The sequence below is a fragment of the Myotis brandtii genome, unplaced genomic scaffold (assembly GCF_000412655.1).
Source record: "Myotis brandtii unplaced genomic scaffold, ASM41265v1 scaffold358, whole genome shotgun sequence".
Lineage (NCBI taxonomy): Eukaryota > Metazoa > Chordata > Mammalia > Chiroptera > Vespertilionidae > Myotis > Myotis brandtii.
The window spans coordinates 3,771,981-3,794,596 of NW_005363772.1; the positions used below are offsets into that span (position 1 = coordinate 3,771,981).

Genomic DNA, 22,616 nt, shown 5'->3' on the forward strand with positions numbered 1-22,616 from the left:
TGTATCTGTCCAATTTTCCCAACACTATTTATTGAAGAGACTATCTTGACTCCATTGTATGTTCTTGCCTCCTTTGTCAAATATTAATTGAGCATATTGGTTCGGGCCGATTTCTGGGCAACAAGGGCTTCTTTAATAATCAATTTCTATTTTTAAATAAATAAATAAATTTTAAAATTGAATTTATTGGGGTGACATTGGTTAATAAAATTATACAGGTTTCAAGTGTACAATTCTACAATATATCGTCTGCATATTGTATGGTGTGTTTACCACTCCAAGTCAATAAATTTCTAGAAATGGCACCTCTATCTAGAACCCATCTTCCTTGAATCCCAAAATACTGTTCTTCCTGCTATAGCTCTGCTCTTCAAGTCATGCTGCAAATCTATTATGGGGTAATTATTTAAAACCTTTAAAATGTTTTACTCCTGACGTATGTGCAGTTGGCATTTATGTCTTAGGAGGTGATGGTTTGCTTTCGGCTTGTGTCTTGATCTTACGATAGAAACCAACCAGAGCCGTGTGTTACCTCTACCTGGCAACCTCTAGGAGACATGGGAGGGAAGAGGAAACACAGCTTTTATGGTTCTTTTGCTAAACCATAAGGCCCAAATATTCACTAACATAATGAGGACTTAACATGTATATAGTATAAATTGTTAAATATTTAAAATTCATACAATTTTCTTTTTTTTCTCATAATTACACTATGTTTCTCTAACTAGTGGCCTGGTGGATAGTTTTTAAGGAGCAAGGGAAGAGCAATAAGAGAAAAAGACGATTTATTTTAAGCAGTTGTTAATATAATTTACACTTCTAAAACATTAAAAATAATTGTATTAATCTTTTGGTTATTCCTCCTGCAATTTATCATGATTACACTATGAATTTACTCCAGGGACCAAGGATTTTACTGAGTAAAAATAATTTTTGTTAAAGCTACTTGATAATTAAGTGGCATCAAAATGAGTCAGACTTTATTATAGAATAAATATAATTTCTATTTTACCCCAAATTGTGGGTATCTTTTCAGGTTGATGCTTGTAATGAAGCTCATGAATTAAAGGAGAAACTCGTTGCAAAAATAGAGGTAAGATTTCACTGTTACATGAGTTCAAATAATGGTAAGATAAAATGAATCAAATATAAGTACAGAGGCAATCCTTTCCCTAGAAGTGGAGAATGTACCGCATACTGATCTCTCTCTACCCTTATTGCTGTCCTCTTCCCCTCCTAGCCTTCTGCTGTGGGCCAACAGAACATCTCGCACCCCTGGGCTGCTTCCACATCTCCTCCATCTGGATCTTACCCTCTATGTATATATATTACCCATTCTTCAAGGCTCAGATCACATATCATCTCTTTTAGACCTTCCTTAATCTTCCTTACCCAGAAAAATGACTCAATATTGAACTCCTCCCACAAGATCTTATACAGTGAGGTAAGTGCGAATGAATGGGTGAATGAAACAATGAATAAATGAACCAACCTGTCACCTGCTTAGAGGCACCTGATGACCCCACTTTCTAGAGTAGATGCCCACCACCAAGACTTAACTACTCTGTCTCATCACCTTGTTTATTTTGTCTTTGGCATGTATCTTAATCTATAACGTCCAATGTGTATATGTGTTTAGCATGTAATTCTTTGTCTAATTTGCTTTAAAAAGCCTCAATGCAATACAATGCACATTCCTTGTCTATTTTGTTAGCTACTGCATCGTAAAACAGTGCCTGGTAGGAATCACTAAAAAAATGTGTCCTCCATAGATGAACAAATTGGATAGATAAATTCAGTACAAGGATAATTATCTTTCTACATGAATAGTCCAGCAAAGATCAACATGTGGGTTTTGTTTAATTTTTATACCCATGGTGCTAACTTACTCTGTGATCGTGTCTCTTTCTAATAGGTGAGAATGTCTGCCAATGACCTCCTCAAGTGATTCAATGTGGGCCCCTGAGGTGTTCTGGGGGAAAAGCACTCTGCATCATCTACAATAAGACAGGCAGATACCTAGAATCATTTTTAAAAAAATATTTTTATTGATTTCAGAGAGGACGGGAGAGGGAAAGAGAGATAGAAACATCAATGATGAGAGAGAATCATTTATTGGTCCACACTGAAGATCGACCCGCAACCCGGGCATGTGCCCTGACCGGAATCAAACAGTGACTTCCTGGTTCATAGGTTGATGCTCAGCCACTGAGCCACACTGGCCAAGCTAGAATCATTTTTTAAAAAATGATAGTTGATTGTTCTTCTTTCCAGAACTTCTGCAAGGATATGACTGTGATGAATAAAAGACTTGGGATGTACCCAATGAGAGAAGAGCACACAGACTCTCGGAGTCCTGAAGACACGGGTAGGGAAGAAATGGAGCGTCTGCTTCTTCAGGTTCCCCCGACCCCTCCAGAGCAGAACTTCCCTCCTCGCAGTACCTTGTGGTGAGTCAGAGAAAGGAGCTGTGGGGGCTGGACAGGCCCTCGTGTGTATGAACAATAGTAAGATTAAGCTTCAAGTGTTAATTAAGTGTTGTTTCATCTCCTTTTATAAATTATTTCTGTACTTTAAAAGTCATAGTATTTTGATTTTTAGATATAGATCAATTGCATTAGATACACACACACACATATATACATATACATATATATTTCTTATTGCTTTAGATAACTATATGTATAAAATCTTAAAGGATGGTGTCTGCAGAGTGTGATGCAGCCACCTCCACCAAAGAAGCACACCTGCTAAGCAGATTTGAAAACCTCTGCTTGCTGAACAGGATGCCTCTCCCATGTACAGTATTGAAGACATACATAATGGCAAATTCTGACTCTTTGAACTTCTTTCTAGAGGTGCCACACCATCACATATACCCTGAGCATATATACTTTTTAAAAATATATATGATGAACGTCTTTTATATTTCAAGTCCCCAAATGATCAAGATTTCTGCCTTTAGTAGCCCATGGAGTATCAGGAGACAGATTTAAAATAATTTAATTGCAATAATATGCAGTGGGCCCTATGTCAGGATTACATGCAAGGTACAGTGCACACAAAAGAGGGAGCTGAAGATTCTTCTGGTTTAGTGGTTGGGGATAAAGAATCAGAAGTAGAGCCTGGCCAGTGTGGTTCAATGGTTGAGCATCGACCTAAGAACCAAGAAGTCATGGTTCAATTCCCAGTCAGGGCACATGCCCGGGTTTCAGGCTCTATCTTCAGTGTGGGGCATGCAGGAGGCAGCTGATTGGTGATTCTCTCTCATCATTGATGTTTCTATCTTTCTGTCTCTCTCCCTTCCTCTCTGAAATCAATAAAAATATTTTTTTAAAAGATGTTCATCATGTTCAACAAAAATTAGTTAAGTGAGGAGTAATGTCAATGCAAATGGTGGAATAAAGACCCCCCAAATTTCCTCCTCTATAAAGTCAACAAGAGAGCTGGAAAAAAATGGTCAGAACAATTTTTTTTCAGAAACCTGTAAATTAAGGATCCAAGTATCCAGAATATATAAAGAACTCTTACAATCCAAAAACAAAAAGACAAACAACCCAATATTCTAAATGAACAAAGGAGTTGAATAGGCATTTCTTCAAAGAAGATACACAAATGGCCAACAAACACATAAAAAGATGTTCAACATCATTGGTCATTTGGGAAATGCAAATAAAAATCACAAGACACCTCTTTACTACACCACTAAGTTAAGTATAGTTAAAGAGACAGACAATAACAAGCATGTGGAGAATTAAAAACCCTTAGGTATTACTAGTGGGATTGTAAAAGGGTGCAGTCACTTTGGAAACAACTTGGCAGTTCCTAAAAATGTTAATGGAGCTACCATATGACCCACTCCTAGGTATGCACCCAAAAGAACTGAATATATATGCTCACAAAACACCTGTACATGAATGCTCACAGCAGCATTTTCATAATAGTTAACAAGTAGAAACAATACAAATATTCAGTAATCAATGAATAGGTAAATAAAATGTGGGATTTTTCAGCCACAAAAGAGAATAAACTACGATATATGCTATAATATAGATGACCCTTGAAAATGTTATGCTAAGTGAAAGAAGTCAGACACAAAAGGACACACACTATATGAATCTATTCATATGAAATGTTCAAAATAGAAAAATCCATATAAATAGAACATAGATTAGTGGTTGGCAGGCCTGGGGGTAACGGGAAATAGAAAGCAACTGTTCATGGGTACAGGTTTTCTTTTTGGGGTGATAAAAACACCCTGAAATTACATAGTAGTGATGGTTGAACAAGCTTATGAAAAACTAAAAGCCATGGAATTGTTCTCTTTAATAAATGTGTGAAGCAATTATTTGTAGAACTACCAAGAGATAGCCAGTGGTGATAATGCCGAGAAACTTGACTCAGATTTACAGAATCCACTGAGTGAGGTCACGAAATAGACCCATCGTTAGCTTGAACTGCGCGCTAGAGTTTCTCCTCTGAAATGTATTACAGATGCGGATTACCTTCAGGTAACTGGCTAATCTGTGACATTTCTTTTCTTCTTGGTGTTTTTCTGGCTTTTCCAGATCTTCTACCCTAATCATGTATTGTATTTATAATTAGTAAATAATAATGCAAGGAGTGAAAAGCAAATAAATAAACCACATCATAGTTACAGCCCAGGAGGAGGAGTCCTCAGACTTGGAAAAGCTTCTATTACTTTGCAAGGGTAATTCTGATGCCAGGACAAAAATGGCGATAGAGAGGCCTGAATTCCATTTGTCACATTGTATTTTGTGTCCTGAGGAAAATCTAACTGCCCCGTGCCTTTATTTTCTCCCAAATAGGCATCATATAAACCTCATAAATGAGGTAAAGATGGCAATCATCTGTGAGAAGACCATTTCAGAGCAAAGAGCCCCACAATATGGAGGGTTTCATTGTTTCATGACTATGGAATGTTAGGATTCCAGAATCAGTCCTAAAATGAACTTAAGTGCTCAACTAGTTTGCAGATGTCAACTGAGGTCAAGAGAAGTTCAGTTACTTACTCGAAGTTACAGAGCTACCTGGGTGGAGGAGCCAGGAGTCCCGTCAGTGTGGTTTTCTTCAGAATGTTCTTAACACACGTTTTCTTTCCTTGTAGGAAACGTGCACTGAGGATTTTCATCACATTTTATGCCCTCACCTTCACTGTACTTTCATGTTACATATTATTTTTTGATGCCACGTTTATCTTTGAAAGCGTGCTCCCTACAATGCTTGGGCGCCGCAGAACGTGGGAACTACGGGAGATTATTGTGCCTTTCTTAAATTTGGAAGTGGAAGACTTGTTACCCTCCTAAAGATACAGAAGTTGCTGTTACACTACTGACTTTCTCCCCAATAAAATTCTGGCTGTTCTTGTGTTATGGTGGTTAACCTATTTTTTAAAAAATACTATAGCAGTGGTTCTCAGTCTTCAGGCCCTTTAAATACAGTTCCTCGTGTAATTGTTCAACCATAAAATTATTTTCGTTGCTACTTCATAACTGTAATGTTGCTACTGTTATTAATCATAATGTAAATATCTGATATGCAGGATGGTCTTAGGTGACCCCTGTGAAAGGGTCATTCGACCGCCAAAGTGGTCGCGACCCATAGGTTGAGAACCGCTGCTATAGGGTGTTTGGCAAAGGACATGGTAGTCATGTAGCAATTAGTTGATCACAGACAGAAAAAAAACAAAAGCAGTTTATCTCTACACTTAAACGAATAACGATTCCTCAAATCATTCCACACATTGATTAAAACATTTACTTCAAACCACTAACCTCTTTCATCCTCCAACAGTGAGGACACTGAGACTATCCAGTATTAGCTTCCTCGGTTATTTCACCCATTTGACCTCTGATGTCTCAGAAAAGAAAGCACAGAATTCCTCTCCATTGTTTCCCATTTTACTTAAATTGGGTTGGAGCCATACTTTGGGTGTATGGACATTATTTAGTTTTGCTCCCAAACATTCATTTATGGTTTTGGTAACAGCACCCTCATTTTGCTTTGAAAGAAGTATCTTTCCCCAGTGAACATAATTCTAGGTGGTCTTTCAGTCAATGTCCCCGTTGCCCTTTGAAGAAGAGTTGGAAATATGTTGAATCAGAAAATCTCTAAGAATGAGAATCTTGAGAATCATACAAAGAAGGGAAATGATTGGAACTTAAATTTGGTGAACTAGTCCATATCTTTTTCTGCTTAAGCTAGCCAGAGTTGGTTTTGTTGCTTATAATCAAAGGAAGTCTAATTGATGCAGTAGTTTTGAATGTAAGACTGGAGCATTTTTAGCCCTAACTTTGTAGGTAATGAGGACATAGTAACCTTTATTTTCAATATGAAAAATAGTTACAATTGAACTGTGCAAGATTAATAGAACCATAAAAAATAAATTGTGGTAGGAGGGCAGATGGAGATGAAAGATCAGTTAAATGGCCATTCAGTGATCCAGATGAGCTAAAGGGGTGGGAATGGGGATGAAAAGGAGATGATGGGTGAAGAATATCTAAGGGTAGATTTTCTATTTGCTTGTGTAATGGATGTGAGGGTGGACGAGTGGTGACAGGGAAATTATGGAACACCGTTCCAATTCTCACATTTGAATAGATCTTGAAGGATGGATAATAATTTTATGGCAGAGAGGAGGAAAAGGCATTTCAGAGAAAAGACACATCATGAATAAAACAGAAGCCATGAATATAAGGCAGTCAAGAAAGTTGGTGGAGCATATTGCTCAATATGCCACTTTGTACATCCCTTAAAAACAAACACTGTGCCCCATTCATTTTTTGGTCTCTGGTATAAGGGATTCCTAAATAGTGGTCCTTTGATTACATGCATCAGAATCACTTGGGGAGCTTTATACATTAAGGATTTCTGATTCCAATCCCAGATATTTAGATCCAATAGCGCTAGTATGAGGTCCATGAATTTTATTTTTAAAAAAGTCTCCCCATCTGAATCTAATACAAATGCAAATTTTGTCACAACGTCTTAGTACATTTTAGGACAACGCAATGCACATAACAGGTACTCAAGAAATACCTGTTGAAGTAAATTAAATTATGTGTTCTTATCTTTGTGAGATAAGAACATCATCACCTCATCCAGTGCTCATTCAATATTTGTTCAATAATTCCCATCATAGCCATTTTTCCAGTGCCATCTTCTCACTCCCTTGAAGTAATCTTCAACTCCTTTATGATCTTTTTATTTTAACCTTCCAGAAATAATCAGGACTTTCCAATTCTTCCACAACAATTATTCCCATATCAGCCATTATTCTTTGTATTTATAATCTTTCTATTCTGATAGGCCTTATCATACAAATGTCTTACTGCTTGGGAAAGCCACCCTATTGTTTCAACTTTCCTAGACTTCTATCCTATATAATAAAAGTGTAATATGCAAATCAACTGAACAGAGAAACAACTGGTCTCTATGATGTACACTGACCACCAGGGGGCAGACGCTCAATGCAGGAGCTGCCCCTGGTGGTCAGTGTGCTTCCACAGGGGGAGTGCTGCTCAGCCAAAAGCCAGGCTCACACTGGCGAGTGCCGCTGTGGTGGCGGGAGCCTCTCCCGCCTCCACTGCAGGCGGGTGGTAAGGTACCAGGGGTCCCAGACTGTGAGAGCCCCAGACTGTGAGAGGGATGTCTGACTGCCGGCTTAGGCCCGATCCCCGGGGGCACCTGTGAGGGGTCCCAGACTGTGAGAGGGCACAGGCCGGGCTGAGGGACTCCTCTCCCAGTTCACGAATTTTGTTCACCGGGCCTCTAGTTATATATACAATTGTAGAAAAGAGTCAGTGCCAAATGCCACTTGTAGCCTGATCATCTACAGCCAGGAATCTATATCCGTTGCTAGAAATGTGAAGTTTCCTTGTGAGTGGTTCTCAAGCCGGGATGTTTAACAGAATTCCACAAAGAGACATTTAATTATAATTATACATTTGTCTGCACATCTCCTCCAGAAATTTGGACTCTTTAGATCAAGGATGAGTCTCTAATATCTTCTGTTTTAATAGTTTCCTCTGACAATGTTTAGGACTCAAAGTTTAAGAACCACTATGCAATGTAATGTGCAAAAGCTACCTGAGATTACAATTTGGCTGAGATCCCATACAAGGCTACCAAGAAGTGACTCACTTTGGAGGGGAGGAGGAGGCTGGGGGATGAGTGAGGGGATTTCCAGGACATACACAAAGGGAAAAGCCAGAGTTCTGGCAACAATGAGTAATATATTCAAAAAGTCTACTGGCAGTGAAAGGATATGCTGACAGACAGATTTTTTTTAAAGTCACAGCTAGACTTGTTTACAGGTAAAGGGACTATTCAGACCAAGTTTTAGACAGAGCTTGGTGTATTTTTTAAAATCATCTTCAGGTATTGCTGGATACAGTATTGGCTGATTTATTTGTAAAACCAAAAAAGAGCTATTGAGTTTAAATAGGTCAAATAAAGCTCAAAGTATTGCAATAATCATATAACACTAGGAAGTAAGGTAGGGAACCTGATTCTTTGAAAGAATACATTAATTGTTTAGTAAATTTCAAGACATATTTTATTAGGATTTTAATTAAGACAATAATTTCTCCTGGAGAATCAATATCCTTAAAGTGGGAGTGATACTATTTCGTATCAATTTATTTTCAATTTGTAGTTTCTTGGGCTGGAAAGCTGGATATCACAATGTCCTGCTCTATTCCAAGAGGGAAACATTTAATATTAAGTTGATATACGTGTCCACATGTGGTAATTCAGCTAACTACTTTGGTTGGTTGGGTCTTATTTCAGATCTCTTAAATGCCATATTCAATTGAGGCAATGGCTATATTCAACATCACTTACTAAAAATGTCAGAATCACTTTACAAATATGGTCTTGGTTTTAGACTAGGAGGAAAGAAAATGAGTGGTCACAAAAATCTCCATTTGTCATTTTTTTTGAGTGAAGACAGCTATGATGTAGTGAAAAGAGCTTTAAACTTGGATTCAAAGGTGAGTTGATCTGCTGCCAACTGTGCACTTAGTGGGGTCACCAATCTCCCCTCCCAACAGGGGAGCCATGCTCTCCTTCCCCAGCTGCCAATAGTGCTGACTGCTGAGAGTTCACAGCTAGATCTTCCCTTGGACCTGCTTCTCCTTCCCCAGCTGCCAATAGTGCTGAGAGTTCACAGCTAGATCTTCCCTTGGACCTGCTTTGGTTAAGGAGACCTGCTTCACCTAAGGTTCCTCTCCTTTCTCAATGGTAACCTGCATTCAATGACAGATCCAGGCCAGGGTACATTTCTAAAGGGCCATCCCAGACTCAGAGCTCCTCATAGGATTGGTTAAAGCCACTAGTGCAACTGTGTCCCAATTCAGCTTCTCCCTCTGCCTAGTCCTGTTCCCAACATCCCCTTCACAGGGGATGATCTCAAGAGTTTTCCCAATAAACTTACACTCAAGCCTTCAATTCAATGTCCATTTCCTGGGAAACTTGACCTACCATCCCTGTGGAAATAAATGAAAACTAACCAAATGAGAACAAGCAAAGGCTATTTATTCTGAGTTCACTGTAGCAAGGGAGTCAGCCACCATCACTGGTGACTTAACACAGATTCAAGGAAGGCAGAGAAGTGGGAAAGTTTTATAGCAGAAAAGGAGAGAGGCTTCCGGTATGCCCTGATTGGAGGCTGTTGGCATAGGAAAAATATAGGTGGACTAACTAGAAGCAGGAAATTCTATGTAATAGTTAGGGGAGGCATATTTGACTTTTTCTGGTTGGTCCTAGCTTGGAAGGGGGACAAAAATTAGGGAAGCTGTCAGTTATTGATCAAATTTTTGTTTACATGTATAAATTGAGGGAAATGTGCCTCAAGAGATAGTTGGATTAATAGGTTGGGTATTATTATTATTATCATTATTATTAATTACCATGGACAATATTTTTAACATGTGAAATCACCTAACTAAGAACTTTGGATCTAGCCTGATAGGAAAGAAATGAATTTGAATGTATTTCCTGATATACTATATCTTTGAAGTAAAAATCAGTGAACCATAAATTTTGATTCCTTTCTTTTTCATGTTCCACTCTGGTAGAAAACCCTGTGGGTTCTACCTTAAAACATATGCAGAATTCAACTACTTCTCACCACTCCCTGATACCAACTACTCTACAGGACACCATTATTACAAAAGTCTACCAATTCTCTCTTTGATTCTCCTTATTCCATCCTTGCCCACGTATAATTCAGCAATCAGAGTGATAGTGCTGTATTGTCAAATCACATTACCCTTCTACTCTAAAACCCTTCAATGGTTTCTCATTTCTTGTAGAGTAAAAGCCAAAGTCCTTACAATGGCTTTCAACTATATGTTTGGCCCTCACTTCCTTTGATCATATCACTCTGCTACACTGTCCACCTTGCTATTCCTGGAGCACATCAGGCACACTCTTACCTCAAGGGTTTTGTGCTGGCTGGCCCCTCTGCCTGGCAGTCTCTTCCCCTGCATATCCACATGGCTCACTCCCACAGTGCCTGCAAATCTTAGCTTAAATGTCATCTTCTTGGCTATAATAAGAAAGACAGATAATAACAAGTGTTGGTGAGGATGTGAAGAAATTGGAACCTTAATATAGTGCTGATGGTAATGTGAAATGATATAGCCATATGACCCAGTAATTCCACTGGTAGGTATATCTCCAAAGGAACTTCAAACATATGTCCACACAAAAACCTGTACATGAATGTTCATAGTAGCATTTCATAATAGCTAAAAGCAGAAATAATTCAAATATCCATCAAATGATGAATAGATACACAAAATATGGTATATCCATATAATGAAATACTGATGCATCTACAATGTAAATGATCCTTGAAAATATTATGCTAAATTAAAGAAGTCAGACACAAATGGGCACATATTGTATGAGTCCATTAATATGAAATGTCCAGAATAGGCAAATCCATAGAGACAAGATAAAATAGGTACTGTATTCCAGAATTTCACAGTGGTGATGGTAGCACAACTTTGTGAATATACTAAAAATCACTGAATTGCACACTTTAAAATGGTAAATGTTGTGGTATGTGAATTATGTCTCAATTTTTTAATGTCACCATCTTAATGAGAGCCATCTGAACATCATATATAAAATTGCAATCCTCCCGACCCATCCCCATCCCAACCTTACTAATTGCTCTCTCCATTCTATATTTTGCAATGACTTGTAATATAATATGTAATTTACCCATATTTAGTTTATTGTTTATCTGTTTCTGTCCATTAAAATGCAAGCTCCAGCCCTAACCTGTTTGACTCAGTGGATAGAGTGTCAGCCTGTGGACTGAAAGGTCCCAGGTTTGATTCCGGTCAAGGGCATGTACCTTGGTTGCGGGCACATCCCCAGTAGGAGGTGTGCAGGAGGCAGCTGATCAATGTTTCTCTCTCATTGATGTTTCTAACTCTCTATCCTTCTCTCTTCCTCTGTAAAAAATCAATAAAATATATTTTAAAAAAATAAAAGAAAAGATAAAATGCAAGCTCCACAAGAGGAAACACTAAAAACCAGGACTATATCCAGAGTACATTATATATATGTATATACAATCAGAAAATATGTCCATTTGAAAGTGGGGGTATTGACATCATAATTACTAGAAAAATTTTCTGATATTATTTTGCTCTGAATGCTAAAGACTGAAGAGGAAGAAGCTATATCCAGGGTGAAGAAAAGGGGTGGGTGATTACAAAGGAGGAAAAGGAGTGGATCTGTGAGAGGTTTGTACCTAAAAAAGGATTCAAGGAAGAGGAGAAAAATGTGTTCCATGTGTGGCAGGGGGTTTCCAAGTTCTGACTAAATTCATTCATATAGACTGTGTAACGACCTTAGGCTACAGAGGTGGGAACAATGTACAGGACTTACTGGGTCCCAAGGAAGCAAAACTAAATTCACTGGCTGGTGGAATGGAGCCTAGGGTTACACAGCTCGGTTTGAGACTGGATGAGATAGTATCTTTAAATTAAGAGCCCGAGGCCTACAATCCGAACCAGGGAAAGGTGGAAACTGCCCACAGGACATTTGCAATGGGGGATGGTGTGTGTAAAGGTGGGCAAGTGAGAGGGAGGATATCCCCTATGTCATTAGAGGGCCTGTTAGTAACGGAGGAGATTAGCTTCAATTTTGGCATAATTTCGTGAAATGTGAAACCATTTTGGTTTTAATTTTGGAATCTCTTCTTCTATATGGATTTTAGGAGATTCATTCATATTCAACGTCTCAGAATAGTTACTAACCAAGTAACACATGGTTTTTGTTTGAACTTGACTGCTTAGGATGATTGCTTTTATTCTATTTCTCCTCAATTTGGGAAACTGATTTTACTAATATAGACCAATCTCCAAATAATTTTGCTTAACAAATAAGACAAAGTGCATAATAATGTAGCAGTGTTTATCCAACTGCCAGTCCTCACTTCCCCTTATTACCGTGCAGGTGTCTACACCTGTCCTGTGTGACTCTGGATCAGATCCTAATTGTTCTAAAGCTATTAGAGTGGCCCAGAATCCCTTGCCAGTGATTGGTTCAGATGTAAACATGTGATTCAATTCTGACCAATGAGACCTGGAGGTATATCTCCTGGGGCAAGGATGGTTTCTGGGCAAAAGTTTCCTTTATATTAAAAAGAAACAGTAGGGAGAAAGATCCCTTTTTTTACTTTTGGATGTCACAGATTTGACGCTTGAAATTCCTTAGGTCATCTTGCAACCATGGAGGGACTGTACAATCTAGTTTGGGCTTGCAACCATTAGGAGAAGGCTGATAGATACCACGGAGAGATAGAAATAGCCTGGGTGCTCAATGGTATCAATGAACCACTGAATTAATCCAATCTGCACAGTCCTATTGCATACACCTTTCTCAATATGCAAGACTCTCAGATTCAGATCTGAGAAGGGAACCTAAGGAGGCGAGGGCAGAGGTGAATGAGATGATTACTTTTCAAAGTTTATTTTTCTTTAAAAAAATGATATATGTGATATATAAATTGAGTGATTTTTATTTTCCTTAATTAAGTGAATCCAGAGAATTAGTGGGTAACTGCCATCTTGAAAATAAATGGCAGCAAATAAAGGTTTTACTGGGTCTGTCACCAAGTACATAATTAAGTGTACTTGAGTGAAATTTGAGCCTAGGAGGAGGGTGAAGTTTTGTGTGTTTGAATGAAGGGAGTTCTTTTGGTGATTAAACTACTGCTTTACCAAATGCCGGTGTTTGTGTGGTTATTTTGCTTTCCAAAATAATAACAAGCAGTAGTGTCTATTGCGACACTGGTGTTTACCTAAGGAAAAGCACTTGACTAACAAGCAGCCTCATGCCTGGCCAAATGGCCTCCTGATTGTACTTGATGAGGTCCAGGCCTCCGGCCTTTTCAAAACAACACCAATGTGACATTCTGCCCACAGTTAACACTCCTATGTGTGGATACAGGCATCATTTGTTTCTCTTTTTCACATTTTCCTCCTCAAGATATGATCAGAGAGGCACAAAGGGGGAAAAGGAGAATCTGTCATAGCCTATCAAGCAACTGATAAGCCCCTGGCTTCGGGGGATTTTTTAAATGATACCAATCCCTTTGAAAAGTGAATGATGTTTTCTTTGCAGTTGGGAAAGTTGCTCTCTTACCTCTCAGATTGAGGTTATCTCTCCAGGTGGGAGAGTATGGCTGGTTTGAGGGGAGAATTGTTCTGGAGTTTCTGAGACTTTCACAGCCTCTGACACTCCAGCTCTCATTTGCTTATGTGAAAGTTGTTGAGGAACAGAGAGGAATGAATGTTTTCTGATTCCAAGACATTGAACACTTCAACCCAACCCAATCTCCTTCAGTGGCTTTGCAGATCAGCTTCAGGGCAGATTATGTTCAGCAAAATTCCATTCTCTTTAGCACAACAGGAACACAAATGTAAATAATAATATTAATAATAACAGTAATAACTATTGTTATCTATAATAATAAAGGCATGATATGCTAATTAGACCAGACGGCTGAACAGCAGAACGACCATCTGGACAACCTTCTAGATGACCTTCTGGATGAAGCCGGGGCTGTGAGGGCCGAGCCCCTTGCACGAATTTCGTGCATTGGGTCTCTAGTTCACTAATAATAGATATGTTAAGCACTTCATATATATTTTATTATTTAATCCTCACAATTATTTTATAAGCCAGTTATTGCTGTTATCCCCATTTTTATATATGTGATTGAGGCACAAAGAGGATAAGTAATTTGTTCATGGGTCCATTGTAAATGATAGAGTCAGGATTTGAATCTAGATCTGTCTGGCTGCAATTGCTGAGTGGCACACAGCCTCCCCAAATTGCATTACAAGCTCTGTGAGAGCAAGAAAAAATGCCATATTAAGCCTTGCATATTTAGCATGTAGTACATCACTTAGAAGATAGCAAGTGCTCAATAAATATTTATTAATTAATCAACTAACTAGCATTTATTAAGTGTCGAGTGCAGCTTCCATTGGTGCTAAAGCTTTCAGATACCACCTGCCACATGCCTCTCTCTGGCATCATCTCTGCCATTGGTCACTGCTCCCAGGAGCCATACGGATGCACAGGTCATTGATGTAGGCTTGGAATGGCCAATGGCCCACTCTTCACCCAGCCTGTATGTGAGGCACAGGTACCAAGCTACTCCGGGGGTTACAATGTTTTCTGCCTCCTCCACTTTGTCTACTCCCCAAATTGAATCCCCTCTGGAAGGCAAAGCCATTCTAAAGTCCGGTTACTTTTTCTGGTACTCAGGGCCTCTCTGCACCAGACAGTGAGGTTGGCTCTCCCTTTCTGACTTTCTGGGCATGAAGCCCACATTGCCTGTTCCAATCTGGAAACTTGTGTTCCCTTTAGCTTCTGGCTGGTGAACGCACTAACCACATGCTCAAAACCAGATTTGGTCCCATGATTTTTTGTTTCCATTTGGAAGAGCTTTTATTACATGTGATTGATAAACGAGCAAAACAAATAGTTGCATTATCGTGTTTAAAAGTAGAGGTTTAACAGTTAGGATACTTTTGTCTGTAGCAGTATATCAAAATAGTATTGGCTTAAAGAATAAGGGCATTTATTACCTCATGTTCTGCAACTAGGATGGTTCCAGTGTTGGTTAATTAAGCAGCTCAATGATGTCAGGATCTTGAAACACCTTAACTTCCATTCTCTTGGCTTTCCCTTTATGATCCCACGATGGCTATTTTTGCTCCAAATGTCTTCACATGACACAACTTGATATTTTCCAGAAGGTCCCAGCAGGTTTCCTCTTGAGAATCATTGGCTGGACTAGATTATAGGGCCCAACAAATCAATGACTGGCCATGATCTGCCACCCTTCCCTCTACCCAGTACTTTCGAGCCAAAGGACAACAAACACCCAACTGTTACCAATGAACTCTCCTCTTCAAAAGAAATTGGGTACCAAGCCTACCTAATTTTATTGTCCTTCACTTTATTTTGCTTCACAGGTCTTTTTCACAAATTGAAGGCAAGACCCTCCAAAAATAGATTTTGGCTTCATTGCAGTGGTCTAGAACTGAACCCACCCTATCTCTGAGGGGTGCCTGTATATACAAAAGGGGGAGGGATTGCATGTGGTTTTTCTTCTTCAGAAAATTTCATGCAGTGAACATGTATTATTTTTTTAAAAAACACCGTTTATTTTAAAATAATTTCAAATGATTTTAAATTGATTTCAAATTATTTAAAAATAATTTCAAATTATTTTAAATTAATTTCAAATTATTTTATATATATGAGGTACTCTTATGTATCCTGTACCCCAACTTACCAATATTTAACATTTTGCCACCATTTGTCTCATCAATTTCTCTTCTTTCTAATGATTTGAAAGTCTGCATATATCATTCCCTTTACTCCACAATATTTGAATGTATATATCCTAATAATAAGAAAATTTACTTATAGAACAACAGTATGGTTGAAAATTTTAGGAAATTTAACATTGATACATTAATTAAAAACCCATATCCTAATTTTGTCTATTGTACCAATACTATCCTTTATAGAAATATTTTTCCATATAAGATCTAGTCCAAGATCATGTCTTACTTGATATATTTGTCTTTTTAGTCTCCTTTCAAGTGAACAAGTCCCTCAACCCCTCTTTGTCTTTCATATCACTGACATTTTTTAAGAGTAAGGCATACATTTTACAGAATGTCCTCAATTTGGGCTTATTTACTGTTTCCTTGTGATTAGATTCAGATTATGCATTTGGGCCAGAATATTGCCTAAGTGGCATTGTGTCCTTCTCAGAGTGTCATATCTGGAGGCATGCAAAGTTCATCAGTCCTTCGTTGGGGATGTTAATTTTAATCACCTGAGCAAGGTGTTGTCTAGTTTTCTCAGTGGTATATGATTTTTTTTTATTGACTTCAGAGTGGAAGGGAGAGAGAGAGAGAGAGAGAGAAACATCAATGATGAGAGAGAATCATCGATTGGCTGCCTCCTGCACGCCCCACACTGGGGATAGAGCCCACAACCCAGGCATGTGTCCCTGACTGGAATCAAACCCTGGACCCTTCAGTTCGCAGGCCAATGCTCTATCCACTGAGCCAAACCAGCTAGGGCTATGTTTGTTTTTTTTTAATCATAAAGGAAATGTATTTTAAAAAATACATTTGGACAAAAACAAATTGTAAAAGATCACATTGCAATAACCGGAGAGTGAATGTAATGAAAACTGGTATGTCATGCTCCCTCATTTGTGCATAGAACACTTATTCCACCCCATCAAAGGTACTGAATTTGAAAGATAGAATGAGACTTTAAAGCATCAAGTTGCAGAGCATAAACTAAGGTCTGGAGAGGTAAGGTAACCTGCCCGACGTTAGTATCAGAGCCAGGACGTAGACCAGAGTACCCTGTGCCTGACCTGCCTCCCTTCCTGCTCCACTAGACCTGTGAGCCAAAGCACAACAAATGCTTTCCCTGGCCCAGCTGTCACCAAAGAGCTCTTTTCTTCGAAAGAAGAAATCTGGTGTGCCCTCTCCCCTCCCCCCACCCCCCTTGCCAGTTCGTATTATAATACCCCCAGGTCTTCAGTCCAGATTCCAGATCTGTTCGCATTAAAACACTATCCATGTCCAAACTGGAAATGGGTTTCCTGTTTTATCATGTAAATGAGTTACCTTACTCCCCAGTTATCTCCCCTAAACCCACTTCTCACTGCTCACCTCTCACAGCCTGGAGCCAGTAAAAGAATGAGATAAAGAGGCTATACCAAGCGTATGTTGGGTGCATTCCACAGAGGTGCCTTTGTAAAACTTGTGAGTAGAGGAGCATTGATTTCCCCGCCTTGGATAGACATAGAGTCAACTGTGCTATTTTGAAAATTACCGAAGACAGACAGCCCAAGAACCTATAATTGTAGAGGGGGACGGTCTTCTCTGGCAGCAGTGTCTGTGCGAGGTTGTCAAAGGCAGAACAAGTCCAGCAGTAGATTTAGTGCCAGGAGAGCGGAGGTGTGGACCCAGTGCTATCAATATACGAATATATTTCCTGTACTATTGCCATTTTGCTTCACACTAGCAAGTACTGAACTTCGTGTGTCTCCACTTCTCCCACTGGTGACCACAGGGGCTGCTCTTGCAGGGGCACAGTGAAATGAAACAGATCTGGTGGCTCTCCCACTTTTTGGCTGATATGGGACTGTATGGGCTGAACTATGTGTCACCCCACCACTAAACTCATATATTAAAGTCCTAACCCCTGACCTCAGAATGTGACTGAAACTGGAGATAGGGTCTTTTAAGGAGATAAATTCAAATGAGGTCATTAGGGTTGGACCCTAATCCAGAAGACCCAGTGGAGACAGAGAGAAGGCAGCCAGCAAGCCAAAGAGAGAGACTTCAGAAGGAACCAATCCTGTCGACACATTGATTTTGGAAATCTAGTCTCCGGAGTTGTGAGAAAATACATTTCTGTTGCCCAAGACACCCAGTCTGTGGTACTTTGTTATGGCAGCCTTAGCAAAATAACAGAGAGCTTGGGAAAGTAGGTTAACCCTTCTAGGAAGGATAAACCACATAATCTGTGGGGCCTAGTGCAAAATAAAAATGTGGGGCCCCCTGTGAAAAAAATCATTAAGAATTTCAAGAGGACAGCAGAGGATTAAGCCAAGGGCGGGGCCCCTCGGAACATGGGCCCTGTGGGACTGCGTGCATCTCCTGCTCAGGAAGCCGGCTTTGCTTCCAGCCTTCAGTGCTCTTCTCTGGAAAGTGGTGAGAATAATTGCACTCGCCATTAGGTTTGTTGGGGAGATTAAATCAGATTCTAGGACTAGGCTCTCAGAGAGCATGAAAAGAGGGCCGAGAAAGGTGTTCGATTTTGCACATTAAATGTCCAGCCCAGGTTGAGTACCAGCATCACTAGAAAGAATCGATTTTTTTTCTTTTTCTCAATTTACATTCAATGAGCCATTAGTCAGTGGGCGGGGAGAGTGTGCACGTGGGGATGCGGTGGGTGGGACAGACATATCTCAGAGCTGAGCCGCTCTGCTGGGATGAGCAGTGCAGGTAGTTTGATAACTTGGTGTTTATAGTTTTAGGGTCTGTGCTGCAGGGCGTGCCATTTCTTTCTCCTCCTCTCTCTCCTGGCTCGTTCCTGAGGAAGTCCGCTGAAAGTGGCATTTGGACCCCAGAGCTTCCATGCTGCTGCTTGACTTTCTGACAAAAGTGTTATTATTTCCACACATATGACTCTTTTGTCCTATAAATAAACAAATAAAGCTGTAGCAGGCAACGGAACCCAACCCTGAGGTCTAAAATAGGGCAGGACAAATCAAGCTGATCCTTATAAGAGCACTCCTCACTAGGAGGGAAAGTCAGGGGAGTTTGAGTGGCATTTTGGAAGAGGGTGATTATTTTCTTTGACCTATGTATTAGCTTCTAAAAGAATTTAGAAGCCAGTGGGTTAAAAGGATTAGAATAGGATGCCCAACACGAGTAATCTTTCAAACAATAATATCCTATGGAAAGAATTTTTAGTGCAAGAAAAAGTTCTAAATCTTCTACTCATTTTCAGCAGATTTCAGGTTTTGTTTTTTTTTTTTTTAAAGGGGAGAATGATGATTTCTTTAATTTTTTTAAAATGTATTTTATTGATTTTTTTACAGAGAGGAAGGGAGAGGGATAGAGAGTTAGAAACATCGATGAGAGAGAAACATCCATCAGCTGCCTCCTGCACACACCCTACTGGGGATGTGCCCTCAACCAAGGTACATGCCCTTGACCAGAATCGAACCTGGGACCTTGAGTCTGCAGGCTGACGCTCTATCCACTGAGCCAAACCGGTTAGGGCTCAGGGTTTTTTTTGTAATTTAACCTCTCCTAAGGCAGGATTGCACCTAGGCTCCAGCTCTTTTCCTTCTTCACATGATGATGGAATCACCGATTCACAACGCCCATTGACTTCCCTTTCTTAAAAAAAGATATATTTTTATTGATTTCAGAGAGGAAGGGAGAGGGAGATAGAAACATCAATGATGAGAGAGAATCAATGATCGGCTGCCTCCTGCATGTCCACTACTGGGGATCGAGCCCGCAACCTGGGCATCGAACCCTGACCTCTGATTCATAGGTCGACGCTCAACCACTAAGCCACGCTGGCCAGGCCTCCATTGATTTCCCTTTTGATAGCAAAGCTCAGACCCTGGCAAAGGAGCCCTGCAAGAAAGCAGCACCTGTCCTCATACCCGTGGTTTCTCTCACAAATGTGCTCAGTTAAAGCAAAACGAGGCTGATTGAGGGAAGGTTTTTGTTTTTTACTGAAACAAGAAAATGGTAGTAAGGTATTCCCTGACTTTGTTCTCATTATAATTAGAATAAATATAAACTTTGTTAAGAGCCTAAGTGATCTGACTGCGATGGTGAGAGGTGGTAGGGAGATAAAACGATATTCAAGCTCCCTTTCTTTTGGTCTTTGTTCAGTGCCTCTGTAATCATAGCCTCTTCATTCTAGTTGCTTAGGGAAGAAATGAGGTAGAACAGGGCCATGTAATTAATATAATTATATTTAATTAATAAGTAATGATAATTACATGTTGAAAACTAATACTTTCTAGAATTCCCACAGTGTGTGGCACAATATACTGCCAAGACAGACTGAGGCTGGCCCAAAGAATGATTTAGAGACAAACTCTATCTTGATCACTAGGCCATAGCTTCAGAACTTTCACCTCATTTCAGAATAAAAACACTTCACTGTGTCACATTTATTTTTTCACTTGAAATCCTGATGTAAGTGTTAGGCTCTCTCAAGATGCATTAACGAGTGTTCAGGTTACTTCAGGGGATGGGGATTTAGTGTGGGACCACCTGGGGAATGAAGGAAGTGCAGGAAACCACTGAACCATTGAGCCTCAGGAGAACTGGAACCTGGTTAAGAATTTAACATGAACTCTGCTGGTCTATCATTCCTGTAACTCAGCTTCTCCCTCTGCACAGATTCCAGTGCCAAACTGGGTTCAGTTATGCTTCTTCCCAGCATGTGACCCTGGTCAAGTGACTGAAGCTCTCTTTGGCTTAGTTTCCTAGTCTGTGAAATGGAAACAGACTCACAGGGTTGAATATATTTAAAACCTTTAAAATAGTACCAGACACACAGACATTGGTGTTTCCTATTATCCTTTTCTTTTTTATTACCGTTGTTCTATTTTCCATTAATTCTGCGGCTACTCTCCACTACCTTCATGATGTCTACTGTCTCATGGTTCCAAACACCACCTTTTCTATGTGTGACTCTCAGCATTTAGCTTTTTCTGCTTTCTATTTTACCTAAGTTAGTGACTTTCTCCTTATCTAATTTTCCATAATCCATACTTCCATAGACTCTTTCTTCTGTTTTATTACCTTCAATCTACTTGCTTCTTTGCTTCTTTCTTTTCTACTCTATTTTCTGGTTTTCTATGTGTCTTACATTCACTGTCTTGAAAGAGGACTTGATAGGGCCACTTAGTGACCATTCAGTATGGAGCTCTGCTGAGGAGTTCCATGTTTATTTGCTTCAGGCTATTGGCAAGTTTAGACTTGACTGTACTATACCTTGATTCAGGTGAGAGTCCATGGTCCAATCAGTACTGTTCAAGATAGCAAACGTCTCAGGATGTTAACTGAGAAACCTGTGTGTAGAGAACAATTTTGGACTCTGTCAGAAGGAACCTGTTAGGGATACAGCATCTACGGCAGCGGTTCTCAACCTGTGGGTTGCAACCCCTTTGGGGGTCGAACGACCCTTTCACAGGGGTCGCCTAAGACCATCGGAAAACATATATAATTACATATTGTTTTTGTGATTAATCACTATGCTTTAATTATGTTCAATTTGTAACAATGAAAATACATCCTGCATATCAGACATTTACATTACGATTCATAAGAGTAGCAAAATTACAGTTATGAAGTAGCAACAAAAATAATGTTATGGTTGGGGGTCACCACAACACGAGGAACTGTATTAAAGGGTCGTGGCATTAGGAAGGTTGAGAACCACTGATCTAGGGTTTCATGACTTCACTCTAGTACAGTCTTCCTTTAGCATTGCCACCAGCCCATTCACAGATAGAGAAACTGAAGCTCAACAATGTCAAGTGACCCTAGACCTTTATTTAATTTTCCCAAAGAAAAGGTGCCATTTCTTACGCTTCCTTTTACTCGGGAATGGGTGATGATCTTTTTCAGAAATGGCATCTTGCAATATAAAAGGTAGTTCTGTGGCTACTACATGATATCTACTTCGGAACTCAAGCAATATAGAATCAAATGGAAATTATTTAAGATGAAATAAGAGGAAAGAGGTTTAAAGCATTTAAAAAGACAGACATGCTAAAGGGATGCTTGTAACTTTCTCTTTGCTCCCTTAATACCCTGGGCAGTTTAACAAACCGCAGTACTAATTACCTGGCAATTCAGATGCTACACAGTCAGCATGCTTCAGTGGAAAGGCTTTTCTGGAGATAGGCTGGAGATAGGATCGGGAGGAGCAAGGGAAAGCATCAGAGAACTTGGGTTGTTTTTTTTTTTGTTTGTTTTTGTTTTTTTGCAGGCTTTGGGAGGTAGGAGGCTCTAGCTCGAAGATTTGTTAATCAGCAACTTGTTTCAACTTGCCAGCAAAGTTCCTTTAATGAAAGTATTTATGTAAACCAGTTGTCCCATGCTTATCTTACATCTGTTTATAGCTAACTCTCATTCGTCTTAGTCCTCTTAGAAGTTTCTGGGATTGAAGTCTAACATGCCATTTTTAAATGTAAATTCTAGTTAAATGGAAGAATTCTAGTTAAGGATTAGGAGAGACTGAATAAAGCCACAGTAAATTAATGATTGTCTAGCTGAACAGGTGAGTGGGATAGGAATGAATGAATTAGTTAGAGGCCTGGGCATCATACATGGCACTGGTCCAGAGAAGGGGGTGCCCCACAATGTCACACTGGGAAAATTGTGATTAATAATGAGCCATGATATTTTATTTGAGAAATGAACTTTACTTAATGTTGTGGCAGGTGAAAATCAAGGTGGGAGTCACTGGTT

The 22,616-nt window shown here is 39.5% G+C and overlaps 1 protein-coding gene and 1 long non-coding RNA gene across 3 annotated transcripts in view; one reads left to right on the forward strand and one right to left on the reverse strand.

The window, feature by feature from the left end:
• SMCO2 (single-pass membrane protein with coiled-coil domains 2) overlaps window positions 1–5,391 on the forward strand; it is a 23,143-nt gene extending 17,752 nt beyond the window's left edge. Inside the window, exons 6-9 of one of the 2 annotated variants that reach the window (XM_014544287.1) lie at window positions 1,037–1,093; window positions 1,241–1,444; window positions 2,275–2,450; window positions 5,129–5,391. In XM_014544287.1, the coding sequence (XP_014399773.1) occupies window positions 1,037–1,093; window positions 1,241–1,444; window positions 2,275–2,450; window positions 5,129–5,327 (636 nt within the window). In that variant the 3' untranslated portion in view covers window positions 5,328–5,391. The remainder of the gene's footprint in view (window positions 1–1,036; window positions 1,094–1,240; window positions 1,445–2,274; window positions 2,451–5,128) is intronic. The other variant, XM_005871840.2, reaches the window with a different exon arrangement.
• LOC102250339 lies at window positions 77–22,092 on the reverse strand. The gene is made up of 4 exons (XR_001363227.1): window positions 21,990–22,092; window positions 15,147–15,354; window positions 10,461–10,573; window positions 77–146 (listed from the first exon to the last, which is right to left on the reverse strand). It is a non-coding gene; the product is annotated as an uncharacterized LOC102250339 (long non-coding RNA).
• Window positions 22,093–22,616: the final 524 nt, after the last annotated feature.